Genomic DNA, 16833 nt, shown 5'->3' with positions numbered 1-16833 from the left:
GGCAAGAAGCTTTGCCATCTTCCATACAAGTGATAGGTGGAGGAGAGAAGAGGCCAAAGATAATGGGGAGGACTGGCTAACTTTCTTTAGAAAGTCTAAGTGTTAAAAATTAGTGCTACTCCTTTTGTCCTTCTATCTCAATCTTTCATAGTCATTTGAGCCTTGAACATAATTTTCTGTCCTTTCCTGATCACTTCTCAAAGAACCTGATGAAGAATATAGAGTCCATGAAAAGAATAGAGTTAGAGCTTGGGTTTTTTGGTTTTTTGTTTGTTTGTTTTGGAGGTGGGGGATGTTGAGACAAGGTCTCACTCTGTCACACAGACAGGAGTGCAGTGGCACGGTCACAGCTCACTGCAGCCTCAACCTCCTGGGCTCAAGCCATTCTCCCACCTCAGCCTCCCAAGTAGTTGGGACTATCGGTAGACACCACAAGGCCTGGCTATTTAAAAAAAAAAAAAAATATATATATATATATATATTGTAGAGACAGGATCTCACTATGTTGCTGAGACTGGTCTCCACCTCCTGGTCTCAAGCAATCCCCCATCTCGGCGTCCCAAAGTGCTAGGATTACAGGTGTGAGCCACCATGCCCAGTCCACACTTAGAGTTTTTTTACTTTCAAAATGCAAGCACAGCAACTGAACAGTGCTTAGGGTGACTCCTTAGACTAAAATATCAGTTTGTTATGCTTAAGCTTTTAAAAATTACTTACTTACAATACTGCCTCATAATAGCTTACTAAATTATTATTTTTAATTTTCCTCCCGTTGACTCACAAGCACATTACTTTTCTGGGAAGAAACTTTTAAGTGGAGAAACCTTCTACTCCTCCACAAAGGAAAAGAAGCTGTCTAGTAAACAAAATCCCTCCTGCTTCATATCCACTTAGCATGGCAGATAATTCGTACTGTACACTCTCCCACAGAACAGAGAGCCTATGTTCACAGCTTACTGTTGTATCATCACAGTTATATGAGGGCAATGTATCAATAATTAAGATTGAGGTATGATATTTTAATGTCTTTTTTATTTTCAGTCACATTAATTTATCAGGGTAATTTAGTGCCTGGTATCACATAATTTTTTTTGATGATGGGTTCTTTATACAATTTTTAAAGATTAGACCATCTTAAAATATTTTTAGTGTTGACTGTGACGATTTGTTTTTTGACTTTCAAAACAAATTACTGTGTATTTTAAGTATGATGACCCTAGTTTTATTGGAGGTATATATCTACCCCCCCTTTCCATTTTTATTTGCTAAACTAGCTTATACTATATCCCATAAAAAGTACTTTACTATCTTATTTGAAACTTTGTAAGTATTTTAATGGCTGAGTAATCCTTTATCATGTGGATATGCCATAATTTACATATGATAGTAATTTGGTTATTTAGAATGCTTACATTTTCATTCTATTGTAAATAAAATATGATGAACATATCTTCCATCTAGTTTTGTCCTGAAATTCAATTTTTTTTTTTCGTAAGGCTATGTTTCTAGAATGCTTCAACAGGTGCCAGAGAAATAAATTGAAAGAAAAGAAAATTTTAACTTCTAATACCCAAAAAGAAAATGGTTGCATTATGGTAGGTAATATGACTTTCATTTAAAATGCCATTTATTCTTGCAATTCCAACATTTAACATATAACCAAGTATATAGACTAGTGGTTAAGCACAGGTACTAAGGCCTATCTGGGTTCTGATGGTAACTCTGCCACTTACTCACTGGAACAAATGAAATTTTTTTGTGCCTCAGTTTCCTCATCTTTCAAATGATAATAATAACAGCTCTTGACTCCTTGGGTGGTTGTAAGAATTAAATGGGTTGGTTTATGTAAATCTCTTGGAACCATGCCTGGCATAGAATAAGTGCTCAGTAAATATTAATTATAACAGCAGCAGCACCAGGATTTAAGAGAATGTTTTCTAATTTTACTGTCTCAAAGAACATTCCTTTGTTTTTATTCCCATGGCATGTTAAATACTAAAGTACCTTAAAAATGCCACAATTAGAGCTACTGCACACCTGCAGATACATGCATGGAATGCACTCTTTTTGAAATTCCTGGAATTGTTTGTATTTTAGTTGTACACATAAATCACACAGCATATACCGAGATCTTTATCTCAAATAGCCAGTGGCAGAATTCTTATGAGCAAAGTGTTCATCATAGGTGGTTTGGGGTTTGGGGGGTTTTACAGTTTTTACCTTCACATACAAAAGTTACTAAATGATCAAATAAATGAAGAAATGACTAAAAGAAAGAAGCAAAGTGTGGTGTGAACTAGTGGATGTCAGTTATAACTGCAGTGGAAAGAGAAAGCTGGTCTCCCCAGTCTGTATCCCCAACCCTTGGCCATTTTCCTGCTTCAGCCACATGTTATGAGAGAGGCTGCAGGTACGTCTCTCCAGCACATTCACTCCATTTATTACAGTAAGGCTGTTGGCTCGATTTGGAGTCCCTGACCAGCAGGGCTTGCCTGAGCCTCATGGAGCCAGTAGCAACTCTTGCTGAGATAAGGTGGGTCTAAATGGCCTCCTGGGCCCACTTCTTGTCTGTCTTCCCCTCGATTAGAATATGTTTCATGAAAGCATGGAGTTTATTAGGAGAATTAACTCACATGATCACAAGGTGAAGTCCCACAATAGGCTGTCTGCAAGCTAAGGAGCCAGGAAGCCAGTCTGAGTCCCAAAACCTCAAAAGTAGGGAAGCCGACAGTGCAGCCTTCAGTCTGTGGCTGAAGGTCTGAAAGCCCCTGACAAACTACTGGTGTAAGTCCAAGAGTCCAAAAGCCAAAGAACCCGGAGTCTGATGTTCAAGGGCAGGAAGCATCCAGCACAGGAGAAAGATGGAGGCTAGAAGACTCAGCCAGTCTAGTCCTTCCACGTTCCTCTGCCTGCTTTTATCCTAGCTGAGCTGGCAGCTGACTAGATGGTGCCCACCCAGACTGAGGGTGGGTCTGCTCCTCCCAGTCCACTGACTCAAATGCTAATCTCTTTTGGTAACACCCTCACAGGCACACCTAGGAACAATACTTAGCATCCTTCAATCAAGTTGACACTCATTGTTAACCATCACAGTCTCCTTATTTTAACACCATGAAATGTTGTGAAACAACTGTCCTTGTGCTTGCTTTAATATGGGCAGGGAATTAAGTCTAAATGTGAGATTTTTTTGGCTAATTAGTTTGAAATCTTACTGCATTTTCAGTGTTTGTATTGATTTTTCATGTCTACTCTTTTGAAAAATAATCACATCAAAAGGAACTCCTGAATGAAATATATAATAGCATATATTTTTACTTCCATGTTCTTGCTATTAATGTTTTTTTTAAAAAAGTATTCTTGGTATTCTTGAAAATTGCTAAGAGAGTAGATTTTAAGTTTTCTCACCACAAAAAAATGTATGTGAGGTAATGCGTATGTTAATTATCTGTTTAGCTGTTCCACAGTGTATACATATTTCAGAACAACATGTTGTATAGGATGAATATATATAATTTTTGTCAATAAAAAAGTCAATCTTGGCAAATATGGACTACAGAAGTGTTTTTGTAAGTTTATAATTTTTTAAAAATTTTTCCTTGCTTTCATGATTTTATGAACTTAAAAATGCTCTACAAAGAAATGTCATGAAAAATTAATTAGCAGTCACCAGATTTGGGCAAATTTTATGTAACAATAATAATAATAAAAACTAGCTTTTATTGAGTGTTCACTTTGCTCTATCCTAAATATATCTCTTTACCAAATTATGCTCATATATTTTGTTTGTGTGCGTTGTTTGGTTTTGTAAATTAATGTTATTTTTAATTGACAAGTCATAATTGTACATATTTCTTCATATATTGTTTTATATAATCTTCATAGAGGCATGAATTTATTCAATATTTATGTTCATAATTATTCCCATATTATTTTAAAACCTATCTGTTTTACTGACTATCCCCCAGGATAGTCAATGTCTTAAGAATACCTTGTGGTTGACTAGTGGATTGTCTCACAATATAAGTATTTATTAATAGATCCAAAACTTTGCTAGACTTTATGGTAAAAATGTTAACAAGAAGAATAAAAGGAAGGAGAGAGAAAGATAAAAAATAGGAGGAGACTATAATCTCAATCTGCAAAGAACCCATTGAGACCATATGACCTAGAAACATGAAAAAACTCAGATTAAAGTATCAGGCAATGTGTAATCAAGGGTAGACTACGTGGTAGTGTGTTATGGAAATTCAGAGTTGGGAAATTTCGGTCATTAAGACCTGAAGTTAAGTCCAGGCACTGTGGCTCAAGCCTGTAATCCCAGCACTTTGGGAGGCCAAGGTGGGCAGATGACTTGAGGTCAGAAGTTTGAGACCAGCCAGGCCAACATGGTGAAACCACATCCCTACAAAAAATACAAAAATTACACTGGCTTGGTGGTGCACGCCTGTAATCCCACCTACTCAGGAGGCTGAGGAAGGAGAATCGCTTGAACCCGGGAGGTGGAGGTTGCAGTGAATCAAGATCACACCACTGCACTACTCCAGCCTGGGTGACAGAGCGAGGCTATGTCTCAAAAAAAAAAAAAAAGACCTGAAGCTTGTTAGAGAAACTCCACTGGAGTTATCTCAGCCTCAAAGGAAGTTAGGATTCGTTTGGTTTGAGGCAGTTGAGTCGCCGATGGTGAGCACATGACATTCCAGATGTAAGGACAAGCATGGGAAAATTCCTAGACACAAGAAAAAGCTTCCAGTGTACCAAATACAATTGATCCGAGGTTTCTAATTTTTCCTACAATTCTGGCATAATGCTTTTTACATTTTAAAGGAAAACAATATTGATTGTATTGATACTCATTCTGATCTAAAATAAGAGAACGTGAGGGTATTTGGGGGGCTAGAGGGAACATAACTTCAGATACAGTCTGAGAAGTCAGTACCCCCAGGATTCATTTGAGACATGTGTTGCCCATGCATTCCGAGATAAAAGAAAACTAAAAAGCTTGTGTTTTTCCTATTTATTACCTTAATCAAAAGTTTGTTAGATCTTACTTTGCCCTACAAAAGAGGGCTACAATAGAAACCATCAGCAAATTCGTGTGTTGCTTTTTGGTAGTAAATATTTCTGAATACCTTTCAGACACTGGCATCCTTTATTCCAGTGGTTCTTAGCTCTTTTTTTCCCCACCTCTTTCCAACTATTTTTTATTTCCTTCAATCCAAGTTGCCAGTCTGACATACTCCCATATCACTTCTCATTACATAGAATGATTGTTCTAAGGAGGGGTGGGCCTGGGGAAGATTTCTGTCAGAATAGAAATCTTCTCGGTAGGGTATGGGGTATATAAGATTTGAATGTTCTCCTTGGAAATATTTGTATCTCCCCTTCCCTGTGCCCTTTGCTATATCATTTTTATATGTAGTTTAAATTTCATTTTTAGCTTGATGTTTTTCTGGGGTGTTATAAATTGGATTATTGCAAAATTAGAATAAATTGTCTTTTTCCAAAAACTTAATTTGAAAGACTTTAACATTTATCTAGCTCTCTACCATCCCTCTTTTTTTTTCCTTTTAGATCCCAAAGTCCAGGAGTGAGGGATCTATTCAGACACACAGAGTACTGCAACCAGAGCTATCTGATGGCATTCCTCAGCTCAGCTTGTGGCTAAGCCGTAGAAAATCCTGCTTGGAAGACATGAATTCAGCAGAGGATGCTAGTAGTGCCAAGTTGGTACCCAGGTTGGCACGTTTTCTTTATCTACACAATCCATATTGCATTATCCGCTCTTATGTTTAGGCCCACATATGTAGGTATTTCTGCATTGATCTACCACTGGAGTTTATAGGATATAGATCAGTGAAGATATTTAAAATTCACTCTATGTTTTGAGAATTTTCTAACAGTTCTTATCACAGAAGCATTCTAGTTGTTTTGTTTTCCAGATTGAAACAAGTGATTTAATCAACAGAAGTTATGTTAGGCTCAGAGTTAAAGTTGAATTGTTATCTTTGGATGCTTTCTCATAGTATGTTCAGTGGAAAATATTATCTGCAATTTAAAATGGAAATCAAAGTTGTCACTGGAACCAACTCTCACAGACTAATTTTGAATGTTGCTTTTTAACCAGCATGTTGCACATTATAACTGAAAGCAGACTTCTCTGGTATACTTGAAGAAAAAAACCTGCAATGTTTTTTGAGACAGAGTCTCACTCTGTTGCCCAGGCTGGAGTGCAGTGGTGCAATCTCGGCTCACTGCAACCTCTGCCTCCCAGATTCAAGCTATTCTCCTGCCTCAGTCTCCAGAGTAGCTAGGACTACAGGTATGTGTCACCACGCCCAGGTAATTTTTTTTTTTTTGTATTTTTAGTAGAGATGGGGTTTCACCTTGTTGGTCAGGCTGGTCTCGAACTCTTGACCTCAAATGATCCCCCTTCCTCGGCCTCCCAAAGTGCTGGGATTACAGGCATGAGTCGCTGCGCCAGGCCACAATTTTCTTAAAATAGGTAAATTTGGGCTTGAATTTTATTTACTAGTAGCTTGAATTTTATTTACTACTAGAATTACCATAATTCCAGAAATTATATAATTTTCATTTTAATAATATCTTCCATTATAACTTATAACCTATTTTTAAAATAAAAATACTCCAGGAAGTTGAAAGAAGTTATTAAACAGAGATATAATGTAGTTAAGGAGCTTGCCACTTTGTATTGCCTTATAGAAGACATAGCATTTGAGCTGGATCTGATGAAGATAATTTAGATGATGAAGATGGTGAAGATAATTTAGATAGGAAGAGAAAGAAGACAAGAGTATTGTAGATATGCTTATTTAGGAGGTATAACAGGTATTTTGGAAATTGTAACTGGAAGTAGTTGGAGATAAGGCTGGAAAGGCGGAGTGAGGCCAGGTCATAGGGGACCTTGAATGCCTGGTTCAAGTATTTTTTCATTCTTTCATTCGTTGAACAAATGTTTGAGTGGTTAACCTCTGGTTCTAGGAACTGCTTTAAGACTGGAGGTGCAGAGCAATGAACAAAACCAACCAGGCCCCTGTGTTAAGGAACCGTAGATTCTAATGAGGAGAGCAACAGAGAGACATGATAGAAAAAAAGACTGTGAGGGAGATGACTTCAGCTCTAATAAATGGAAGGTATTAAGAAATTATAACAGTTTAATAGACTGACACAAAGATCATTTTAGTTTGAGTAGTCAGAGAAAGTTTGTTCTGAGACAAAAGGAGGGGGAAAAAGTCTGTAAAAATCAAGGAAAGAGCATTCCAGGCAGAGATTATAGCAAATGCAAAAGAAACGAAATGAGAGAACCTCGATTTTATCCTAGAGGTAATACGAAGCCAATGAAAGTTTGAGCTGGTTAGGGGAGGTGACAGATACCATGGGGAGTTAGTATATTAGGAAAAGTAACCTTCCATCAGTGTGCAGGACAGATTGGAAGAGGTAGAGTTTGGAGGCAATTGCAGTGTTGGTTCCTTCAACAGATATTAATCTTTATTGAAATCTAGTTATGTGGCATTTACTGGAAAAATGTAAATCTCCCACTTGGGGAGATAGAAGATGAATGAATAAAAATTCAATAATTTGCCTTAAAAACACATTTGCTATGTGCCTATTATGTACTAGACACTGAAATCATAAATAAGATTCAGGTGCTTTTCTTGAGAAACATAAAATACAATTCACAATACATAGAAACATAAAATACAATTCAAATACAATACAAAACAGTTAAGAGTTTATCAGGCAGGGAAATAGAGACAAGGGTGCCCCTGGAAGAAAAAGCAACAAGTGTGAGGACATTCAGGGCAGTGAGGACAATTTGGGAGAGGTGCAAGTGTGGCAGTGGATTCAGGACATCTGCAGTTTACAGTGTAGAATGTAGGGGAAGGTAAAGGTGAATTAAGAGACTAAGCTAAATAGATCAGGTCGTGAAAAACCATATCCCATGTTTGGATTTTCTCTTGAAAATGATAGGGAGTAATTCTAGGAATATAAGTAGAAAAATGATATAAATAGATTTGTATCTTATCAAAGATCCTATGACAACCATGGAAAGGTAAGGAACAAGGAAAGATGAATGGAAATAGTAAGAGGTGCTGGGAGACCAACAAGCAGGCCTTTGGAGCAATTCAGTGCAAGTAAGAGCCTTCGTGAAGTCATTGTCAGTTACTGAGAACAGGCAGGTGTGGACAAGTCTTTGTCCCTTGAACGTGTGGGAGAAAATAGACTACTGCTTATAGGGGGGCTTGGTCCAGAAAGGGTTGGAGTTTTTCAATGTTTCTTGTGTTTCTTCTGGGTTTTTAAAATATTTTAATGAGTCAAATGTTGGCAGGTTTAGATGCTTAAGGGGCAGAGCCAGTGGAGAGGAGAAGCTGATGTTGCAAGCCAGGAGGTAATAGAACAAGGACCTCCAGGAGAGAATCCAGAGACCAGGTGGCCGTATCTTCTGTAAGGCAGCTTGGGTGCTGTACAACCATAAGGACACTTTTCACATTATAGCTTCTGTGAACAAACGGTGGTGGGCGGTGCACCTTCTGCACGGCAGAGAGAGAAGGTCATAAGCAATAGAAGAATTAGCCTTGGCCATTAAGGAACAATTGGAAAAGAATAAGAGGCACAGATATAGTAGTCCTCTTTACAGTTTTCTTCTCTAGTTTAAAAATCATAGTCAAGTGGCTAGGTGACAAGAGCTACTGTCAATGTCATTTTGCCAAATTACCCTGTAAAGAATTATGTCAAAAATGCCTAAAGTAAAATAGTGAAAAGAAAAATTCAGATGTTTGTTGTTTATGTAATTTTTATTCTTCCAATCAGAAAATGAAAATAGTTTCCTGCTTCCAGAGTTAACAAGAGCCTCCTTTTGAAGAATGAATCAGTATTTCTGTGATACAAATCAAGAAGTGAGATTATGGAGAGAAGGCACAGCTAGCCATTGCTGTAGCAACTATTTGTTCTTCTGGTTGTCATATGTTATCCCCAGTTAAAACAAATCCATACCTATATTTATAAATTTCTTATATTTTTTCTAGTTTGTTTTTTAAGACAGGCTTTCACTCTATTGCCCAGGCTAGAGTACAATGGTGCAGACTCAGCTCACTGCAGCCTTGACTTCCTGAGCTCAAGCGATTCACCAAGCCACCCACCTTGGCCTCTCAAAGTGCTGGGATTACAGGCATGAACCACCATGTCCAGCCCAACTTTCTAGTTTCTAAAAGTAGAGCCAGACAACCTTCAAGGTCTAGATACAACAACATTATCCGTGTTTAACCTGGCCACCTCTTTCACACGGAAACTTTTTCAACTTCCTGTCTCTATCCATAGATCTACTGTATCTGTGAAGAGATGTTTACTTTTTCATTTGATTTACCTCCTTGTGAGACAAATTATCAAAAGATAATTGGAGATAATTAAAAATAAATTTTAAATCCTTTATATATCTTTGAAGTAACCAAATCATGTTAAATGTGTAATACAATGTAATCATATTTTTATTTCCAAAATGAAATATGAAGCTATTTTCATTTGCAGTTACTTGCCAGAACAAGTTATTGGCTAGTTCATATATTTTAAATTAAAGAATAAATGTGCCTGTGTGGAAAATACACAGAACCCACAAAATCTTTCTCCAAATCTTCTTCTTAACAATTTATTATTTGTCCTTGTCTTAAATGGTAATATCACTTGGTAAAGTTACTAAAAGTCACTGAATTGTAGAAATAGGTGGGCTTTATGATATGTAAAATATACCTTAATAATACTGTTTAAACAAATACAAATGCAAAAAAAGCTGGAGTGAGGAGGGATATGCTTTAACAAGAATGTCACTTGATTACAAAATGCTAAAATACAGCCATTGTTATTAAGTCAATGCTGTCTGCAGAGAGAGTTCGTTTATTACATTTTAAGAGATTTTTGTCCTTCATACTTTTCTTTGACTACATCAGAGCATGGTGGCGGGAATAAAGGTCAGGTTCTCATGAAAGGTGATTCCTAAGCAGGGAGAGGAAGAGGGGGAAAATGCTCTTTGTTTTCTCATCCTGGCAGGATTCCAATTTGTAGCTTACTGTACTGTAATCAAAAGTTATTGAAGTAATCAGTATTTCGGGGAGACGTTAAAACAGAAAGAAAAGGCTGAAACATCTTGGAAGTTTCATAAAAAATCATAGTTCCATTGTGTGTTTAAGCAGAAAAGTTAACCAGTTTGCTACTAGGATTAAGACAAGCTCTGTGACTCTAGGAAAATTGTCATTAGGTTTGAGTGTAAACAGAAGTTCATGGCCTTCTTTCAAGGTACTGTAGATAAGCTCACAATTAATGAAAGTTTTGTACTCGGGTGTCTCATAAAGAGATTAATATTAAATGTTTTTATTTTCTATAATGAGAATAAAGAAATAGCTACCACTATGCCAAGTATTTCTCTAAAATAATATGAAGAATACATAAGGAAAATGTCTTTGCTTATCTTACAGATGTGTTCTTAATTTGATAGATAAATGAGGGAAACATAATAAATCAGTTTTCAATGTATATTAAAAATAAATCTTACCGTGGGAGAGTGTGTTTCAGATGAGAATTGTTCTATTCTAAAAGTACTTTCTTACCTATTTATTCCTTTTCCCAACACTTTTTCATTATTGAGGAAATACATTCTTCTTAAAAAATTTAATACATCACTGATGGCTAAAGTTCCCTTTGATTCTCTTGCTTCATGATTCTAATTCACTCCTTTCTCCCCCAGGGATAAGTGCTATTACAGGTTTGGTAATGTGTTCTTCCAGACTTATTTCTACGGATTTCCCCAGGAATGTATCTCACACATTTTTTCAATTTTTTAAAAAAATTTGCATTTAGTAAATGTATTGTGGTGCTTCACAGATTCTTGAAAATTCTCCTATTTCCTGTATTGCTTCCTCCTGCTGCTATGTTCCTTCCTTCGCCCTTCTGTCCAAATTGCAGCGTCCTCAAAGTCTCCTTCCTGGGCTGTCTGCTCTGTCTGTCTGCTGTTCCTTCCACGGCTCATCTAGTGCCACAGAAGCAAAAAAATAGAAATCAGTATCTCAGGCCTGAGCTCAGTCCTAGGCCTCCAGTGCTTGCCAGACAATCTCCACTTCAGGATGTATCTTAAACTCGCTATGCCCAGACAGAACTGACTCTCATTTTTCTCTCTCAACTTTGCTCTGTATTTCATTCTCCCAACCACCAGACTCACAATCTTTTCTATCATCAGTCACCAAACCTTGTCAGTGTTTTTTTTTTCAATGTCTCCAACATCCCTTTCCTCATTTTTTTTCCTCATTATCTCAACCCTAATGTAGGCCTCCATCACCTTGTGGTTAGATAATTAGTACATTTTATCCATCCCACTAATGTACTAGATTCATTTTTGTCACACAAATTATTCCAGTACCTCTGTCTTCAACTCTTAATTCTATATGATGGCTTCTGGTTCTGTATTTCCCATTCAGAATTTTCTACTGAGCCACACTCATGTCACTCTAACTAGCAGACGTGTCTTCCCAGTCCCTCTGATAACCCAAACGCTTCCCCTTCTCCCTACCCCTGTCATGCAGTCATAGCCAGCCAACTCCAGAATGCTCTTTGATAGCCTCACTGCTCACTGTCTTTATTGGGCCCCACAGCTTCCTCACCCCTTACCATCTCCACAGACACAGGAGTTTAAACAGACTCCACTCCTGCTCAGAACTATATAGCGGCTTACTTGTGCCTAGCCTACAAAGAGCTCCTTGCTCTGCCCGCTACCTGCCCCTCCAGCTGTCTTTCCCCCAACTCTATACTTGTCTTTTTCGCATACCTAGAGCCGTCAGAGAACCCACACTTTCCAGGACTGTCTTGGTTCCAGATAGTCTATTCATGATCTGATCATGTGTCAGATTTTGTCTTGATACTTGCTTTACAAATTATAGTAACCCTATGTATAACATCTTTTGGTTATATCACACTCTGTCAGGCAGCCCTGTAACAATAATGTCAGATCTGCAAAATGACCTTGGATGAAGAACCTATGATTCTGAAAAGGTTATTCATTTCACAAATATTTATTGAGTTAGGTGAATTATCTAAGATCATGTAGTTATTAGAGTCAGGCTGGGATTAAATACAGTTTCAGGCTGTGATTATTTCACTATTATTTCCTACCTGACTTCTACCTTGAGTTCCTTTCCCACATAAAAAGTATGTGTTTATATTTTCTTTCCAACCTGATTATGAGTTTCTGAAGAAGAGAGACTGTGTGTTAGGTCTCCTTTGTGTTCACGCTAGTACCGAGGTGGCATGTCCTCAGTTGCTGCTGCCCTAGTTGTTATTGTGATATTGTTATATGTGCCCACTTTGAATTTGAATTCCACTGTCAGATGAGAACACTAACCGTTCTTCATCTAGCTGACCTAGACCTAGGTTAGAGATTGAATTCTGACTCTAAAATAATATAATTTTTTAATGTGTCAGTTTCTCTCTTCAGATCCTTGTAAAGTACTGACCCAAGGGAATCCTGTACTGTACACCCTTAGAGATACTACAGAAGTCAGGACAGCCATGCGCTCTCATTGTCCCCACATAGTCGCTGTCCATCTTGTTGCATGTCTGTCCATCTATCTGGGAGAAATCCATTGTTTTACAAGGCTCGTAATATTTCTATGCAGCTCTCTGCACTTGTGGCAGAAAGTTTGTGCCTTGTGACACTTGTCAAAGAACACTTTATAATTTAATAATGTATTATAATAGTGCATTTCATGAGAATCAAACTTTCAGCAATATTAATAATGAATCAGTGTTTACAATGTTAACTGTAACCATTGCCCTTCAAGGTATCTAATCTGCAATTAAATATGACTGACTTCATTTCTGAAGTCCAGCCAGCAAAAAAAGCAGTCATAACTATCCTGTGTTTGTACTTCACGAAGGGCACTCCAATTACTTCCTGAACATGTGTTTGTTCCCTTACAGTGTTTCACTCTCTGCTACTTGGAGCCAAGTTTCAGAATTTTTTAATTGACTACTGAAGCTGAAATGAAGCAAGGCTTCTTAGATACAAGATTTATAATCATATGTACAATATAATTTGAAAAATTACCAAATATCATAGCCGACTGCATGGGCAGCTGAAGTAGCACCCGTATGAATGAGGGAGCGTCTCAGGCTGCCTTATGAAAAGCACAGCGTGCACTTCAGCACGCAGTTCCCCTGCAGAACTGCCATTTCCTGGGATGTTTCTACTCTCTGACTTTCGTAAGAAAGATGTATTGAAAGGTAGACTGGAAAAGGGCCCCAACCTCTCAAACTGGATTAGAAGAAATATCTAACTGTATCTTTTCATGCAGACCATTTTGTAATTTATTCTTGACTGCCACTAGTTCCCATGAAAAAATATCCCAAGGCCTTAGATAAACTATTTCATATAAGTGAAATATCTATTAAAAATATTTTCTAGGCTTAACTCCAGTCTCCTTTTCAAATGAAAGTCTCCGATATTTCAGTATTTTGATTATTAAAGAACAAATTGTTCTCTACTCATTCACCAAAATCTGCCCTTCAATACAATTGCTATGACTACTTGAATTTTGACATTTTACTGGAATCCAAACTTCAATTAAATGTTTTTTCTAATTCTGTATACAGTATGAGTAGTTAATGAAATGATAGATAAGTAATGGCAAAGAAATGTATTGTCATATCTTCAAATAATTTCTAGTGGCATTTAGATCAACAGAGTATATCTGGACTCCTATGATCTTAGCTGGATTTATTTTACTAATTCAAAGTTAACAGATTGATATGGGCACAATCTATGTACTGCACATATGCACTGGGCCCTGAGGGGCCAGACAGAACTAAGGTGTGGTGTGTATTGTTAGGTGTCTACCATCTACCAGTCCATTAATTGAGACAAACTGACACATGGTTAACAATAGCATATAATAGAAAGATGTTTAAAAGCAGCACAACAGAAGTGATGTAAAAGCAAAGAGGACTTGTTGAATAAAGTTCAAGGTCTTCAAAGGTCTTTAAAAATCTGGCTAAGCCTACCTTCCTGGTTAACGCTTCTATGGTTCTTCATCCTATATCTGAGCTACATTACAACCACATTATTTCAAATGTTTCCCCGTAGTTTCACAGTTCCGTATCTCTGCTAACATTTTCCCTTTTATCTGCAGTGTCCTTCTCCCACTTTGTCAATAGTCAGTTTAAATTTCTTCTTGTCTATGAAGTTCCCTCTAACTCTTGCACATTTTATATAAATAGAATCACATAATATGTGTTCTTTTGTGTCTCTCTTCTTTCACTTAGCGTATGTTTCAAAGGCTCATCCATGTTGTAGCATGTATCAGTACTTCACTCCTTTTTATGTCTGAATAAATAAATATTTCATTGTATATATGAACCACATTTTGCTTATCTACTCATTAGTTGATGGACATTTGGGTTGTATCCACTTTTTTTCGCTATTATGAATAATGCTAGGATGAACATTTCTGTAGAAGCCTTTGTATGGGCACATATTTTCAGTTCCCTTGGGTATAAGCCTAGGGGTAGAATTGCTGAGTCATATGTTAACTCTATGTTTAACCTTTTGAGGAATGACAGAGCAACTGCCTAGTTTTGCATTCCTTTCAGCAGTGTTTGATGGTTCTAGTTTCACTACATCTTCACCAACGCTTGTTATCATGTTTTTTTATTATAGCCATCCTACTGGATATGAAGCGATGTCTCATTGTGTTTTGATTTGCATTGCCCTAATGAATAATGATGTTGAACATCTTTTCATGTGTTTAATGGCCAATTGTATATCTTCTTTAGATAAATGTCTTTTCAAATTCTCTGTTAATTCTTTATTTTGGATATAAGACCCTTATCAGATATATGATATGCAAATATTTTCTCGTATTCTATGGGTTGTCTTTTCAATTTTTCAATTTTTCTTTTTTTTTTTGGAGACAGAGTCTCACTCTGTCACCCAGGCTGGAGTGCAGTGGTGTGATCTCGGCTCACTGCAACCTCCGCCTCCTGTGTTCAAAACAGTTTTCCTGCTTCAGCCTCCTGAGTAGCTGGGATTATAGGCGCGCGCCACCAGGCCCGGCTAATTTTTGTATTTCTAATAAAGACAGGGTTTCACCATGTTGGTCAGGCTGGTCGTGAACCCCTGACTTTGTGGTCTGCCCGGCTCGGCCTCCCAAAGTGCTGGGATTACAGGCGTGAGCCACTGTGCCCGGCGTCTTTTCAATTTTTTGATAGTGTCCTTTGAAGCACAAAATTTTTAATTTTGTTGAAGTCTAATTAATCTGTTATTTTCTTGTTTATAATGTTGATGTCACATCTAATAAACTGTTGCATAATGTAAGATCATGAAGATTTACATATGTGTTTTTTTCTAAGAGTTTTATAGTTTTAGTTCTTACATTTAGGTCTTTGATCTATTTTGAGTTAGTTTTTACATGTGGTGTGTGGTATGAGTCTAGTTTCATTCTTTTGCTTGTATATATCCAGTTGTCCCAGCACCATTGCTGAAAAGAATATTATTTTCCCATGGAATTGTTGTTTTGGCCCTCTTGTCAAAAATCTGAACCTAATTTTTCAAAAAACTAATTTAGGATTCTCACTCTTCTCCCTCCCACCTTCATTTTCTGAGAACATTGACTTTCAATTCAATAGAGATGTGAGCATGGTTTAGATCTACAAAATATAATAGCACAGTCCGGAAGTTTTTATCTTATTTCAAGCAGCAATCATGAAAGACTGCTTTTATTCTCCTACCTCCCAAATCTACCAACATATTCGCATCTGCATCCTTATACTCTGCCTTCTCTCCCATTACAGTGGATGAGCTGAACCTGCACATCTCTAGGGTCATGTATGTGTATTCTTGTGTGTGTACTCTGAGTCTCATTCCCTCTCGCTCAAGGGCTGTGTTTCAATAGTCACCTCCCTCCTTTATATCATCACTTTCCCCTTTTTTTCTAGACTAGTCCCATGAGCAAAGAAATTTGCAGTAAATAGCTCTCAACATTTTTGTAATCCCTCTCTAGAAACAATATCCCTCTTCTCTGTTGGAGCAAATCTCTGATAAAGGATTGTATGTACTTGCTGTCTTTATATCCTTTCCTCTCATTCTTCAACCCACACACCACTTAATGTGTTCTTGTTGAGAACAACAACCTCCATCATGGCAAATCCAAAGGTCAGTCTACTGTCCTCATCTTACGCTATCTCTCAGCACTATTTGACCCAACTGATCACTCCTTTTTGAAGCACTTTCTTCACTTTGCTTAATGTAACATTATAGTCTCCTGGTTTTTCTCTGGCCTTACTGGATATCTTTTCTTAGTCTCTTCCGTATAAGCTTTCTTCTTTTCAAGACTTCTCAAATTTAGAGAACCCCAAGTCTCAGTCCTCTGACGTCCTCTCAACCTATACTCATTCCTGGGTGCTTTCATTCAGTTCTGTGATTTTAAACACTATCTTTATTCATAAGCCTCCAAAAATTATACTTCTAGCTCTAGCCTCTTCATTATATTCCAGGTAGTTATGTCCAGTTGGCAAGACCAGCTAGTTAATTTGTTCTCCCCATCCTCCACCCCTCAGGGCAATGTTGGGGGGCAGATTCAACAATTATTAAAAATGTTAAGATGTTGACAGCAAAGCATAGGGCCCTTCTGAATATGGGCTCTGTGAGACTGCACTTTTCTTTTTTTTGTTTTGTCTCACTATGTTGACCAGGCTGGTCTCAAACTCTGGGCCTCAAGTGATCCTCCCTCCTCAGCCTCCCAAAGTACTGGGATTACAGGCATGAGCCACTGTGCCCAG

The 16833-nt window shown here is 37.5% G+C and overlaps 1 protein-coding gene across 14 annotated transcripts in view; it reads left to right on the top strand.

Moving 5' to 3' along the window:
• FAM13A (family with sequence similarity 13 member A) overlaps positions 1 to 16833 on the top strand; it is a 376873-nt gene that overhangs the window by 246021 nt on the left and 114019 nt on the right. For all 14 annotated transcript variants that reach the window (XM_078002003.1, XM_078002004.1, XM_078002001.1 and 11 more), the window contains one exon: positions 5572 to 5735. In XM_078002003.1, coding sequence (XP_077858129.1) covers positions 5572 to 5735 — 164 coding nt within the window. The remainder of the gene's footprint in view (positions 1 to 5571; positions 5736 to 16833) is intronic.

The sequence above is a fragment of the Macaca mulatta genome, chromosome 5 (assembly GCF_049350105.2).
Source record: "Macaca mulatta isolate MMU2019108-1 chromosome 5, T2T-MMU8v2.0, whole genome shotgun sequence".
Taxonomy (NCBI): domain Eukaryota; kingdom Metazoa; phylum Chordata; class Mammalia; order Primates; family Cercopithecidae; genus Macaca; species Macaca mulatta.
Note: the sequence above shows the minus strand (reverse complement) of the source record. Positions and strands in the feature narration are given on the sequence as shown.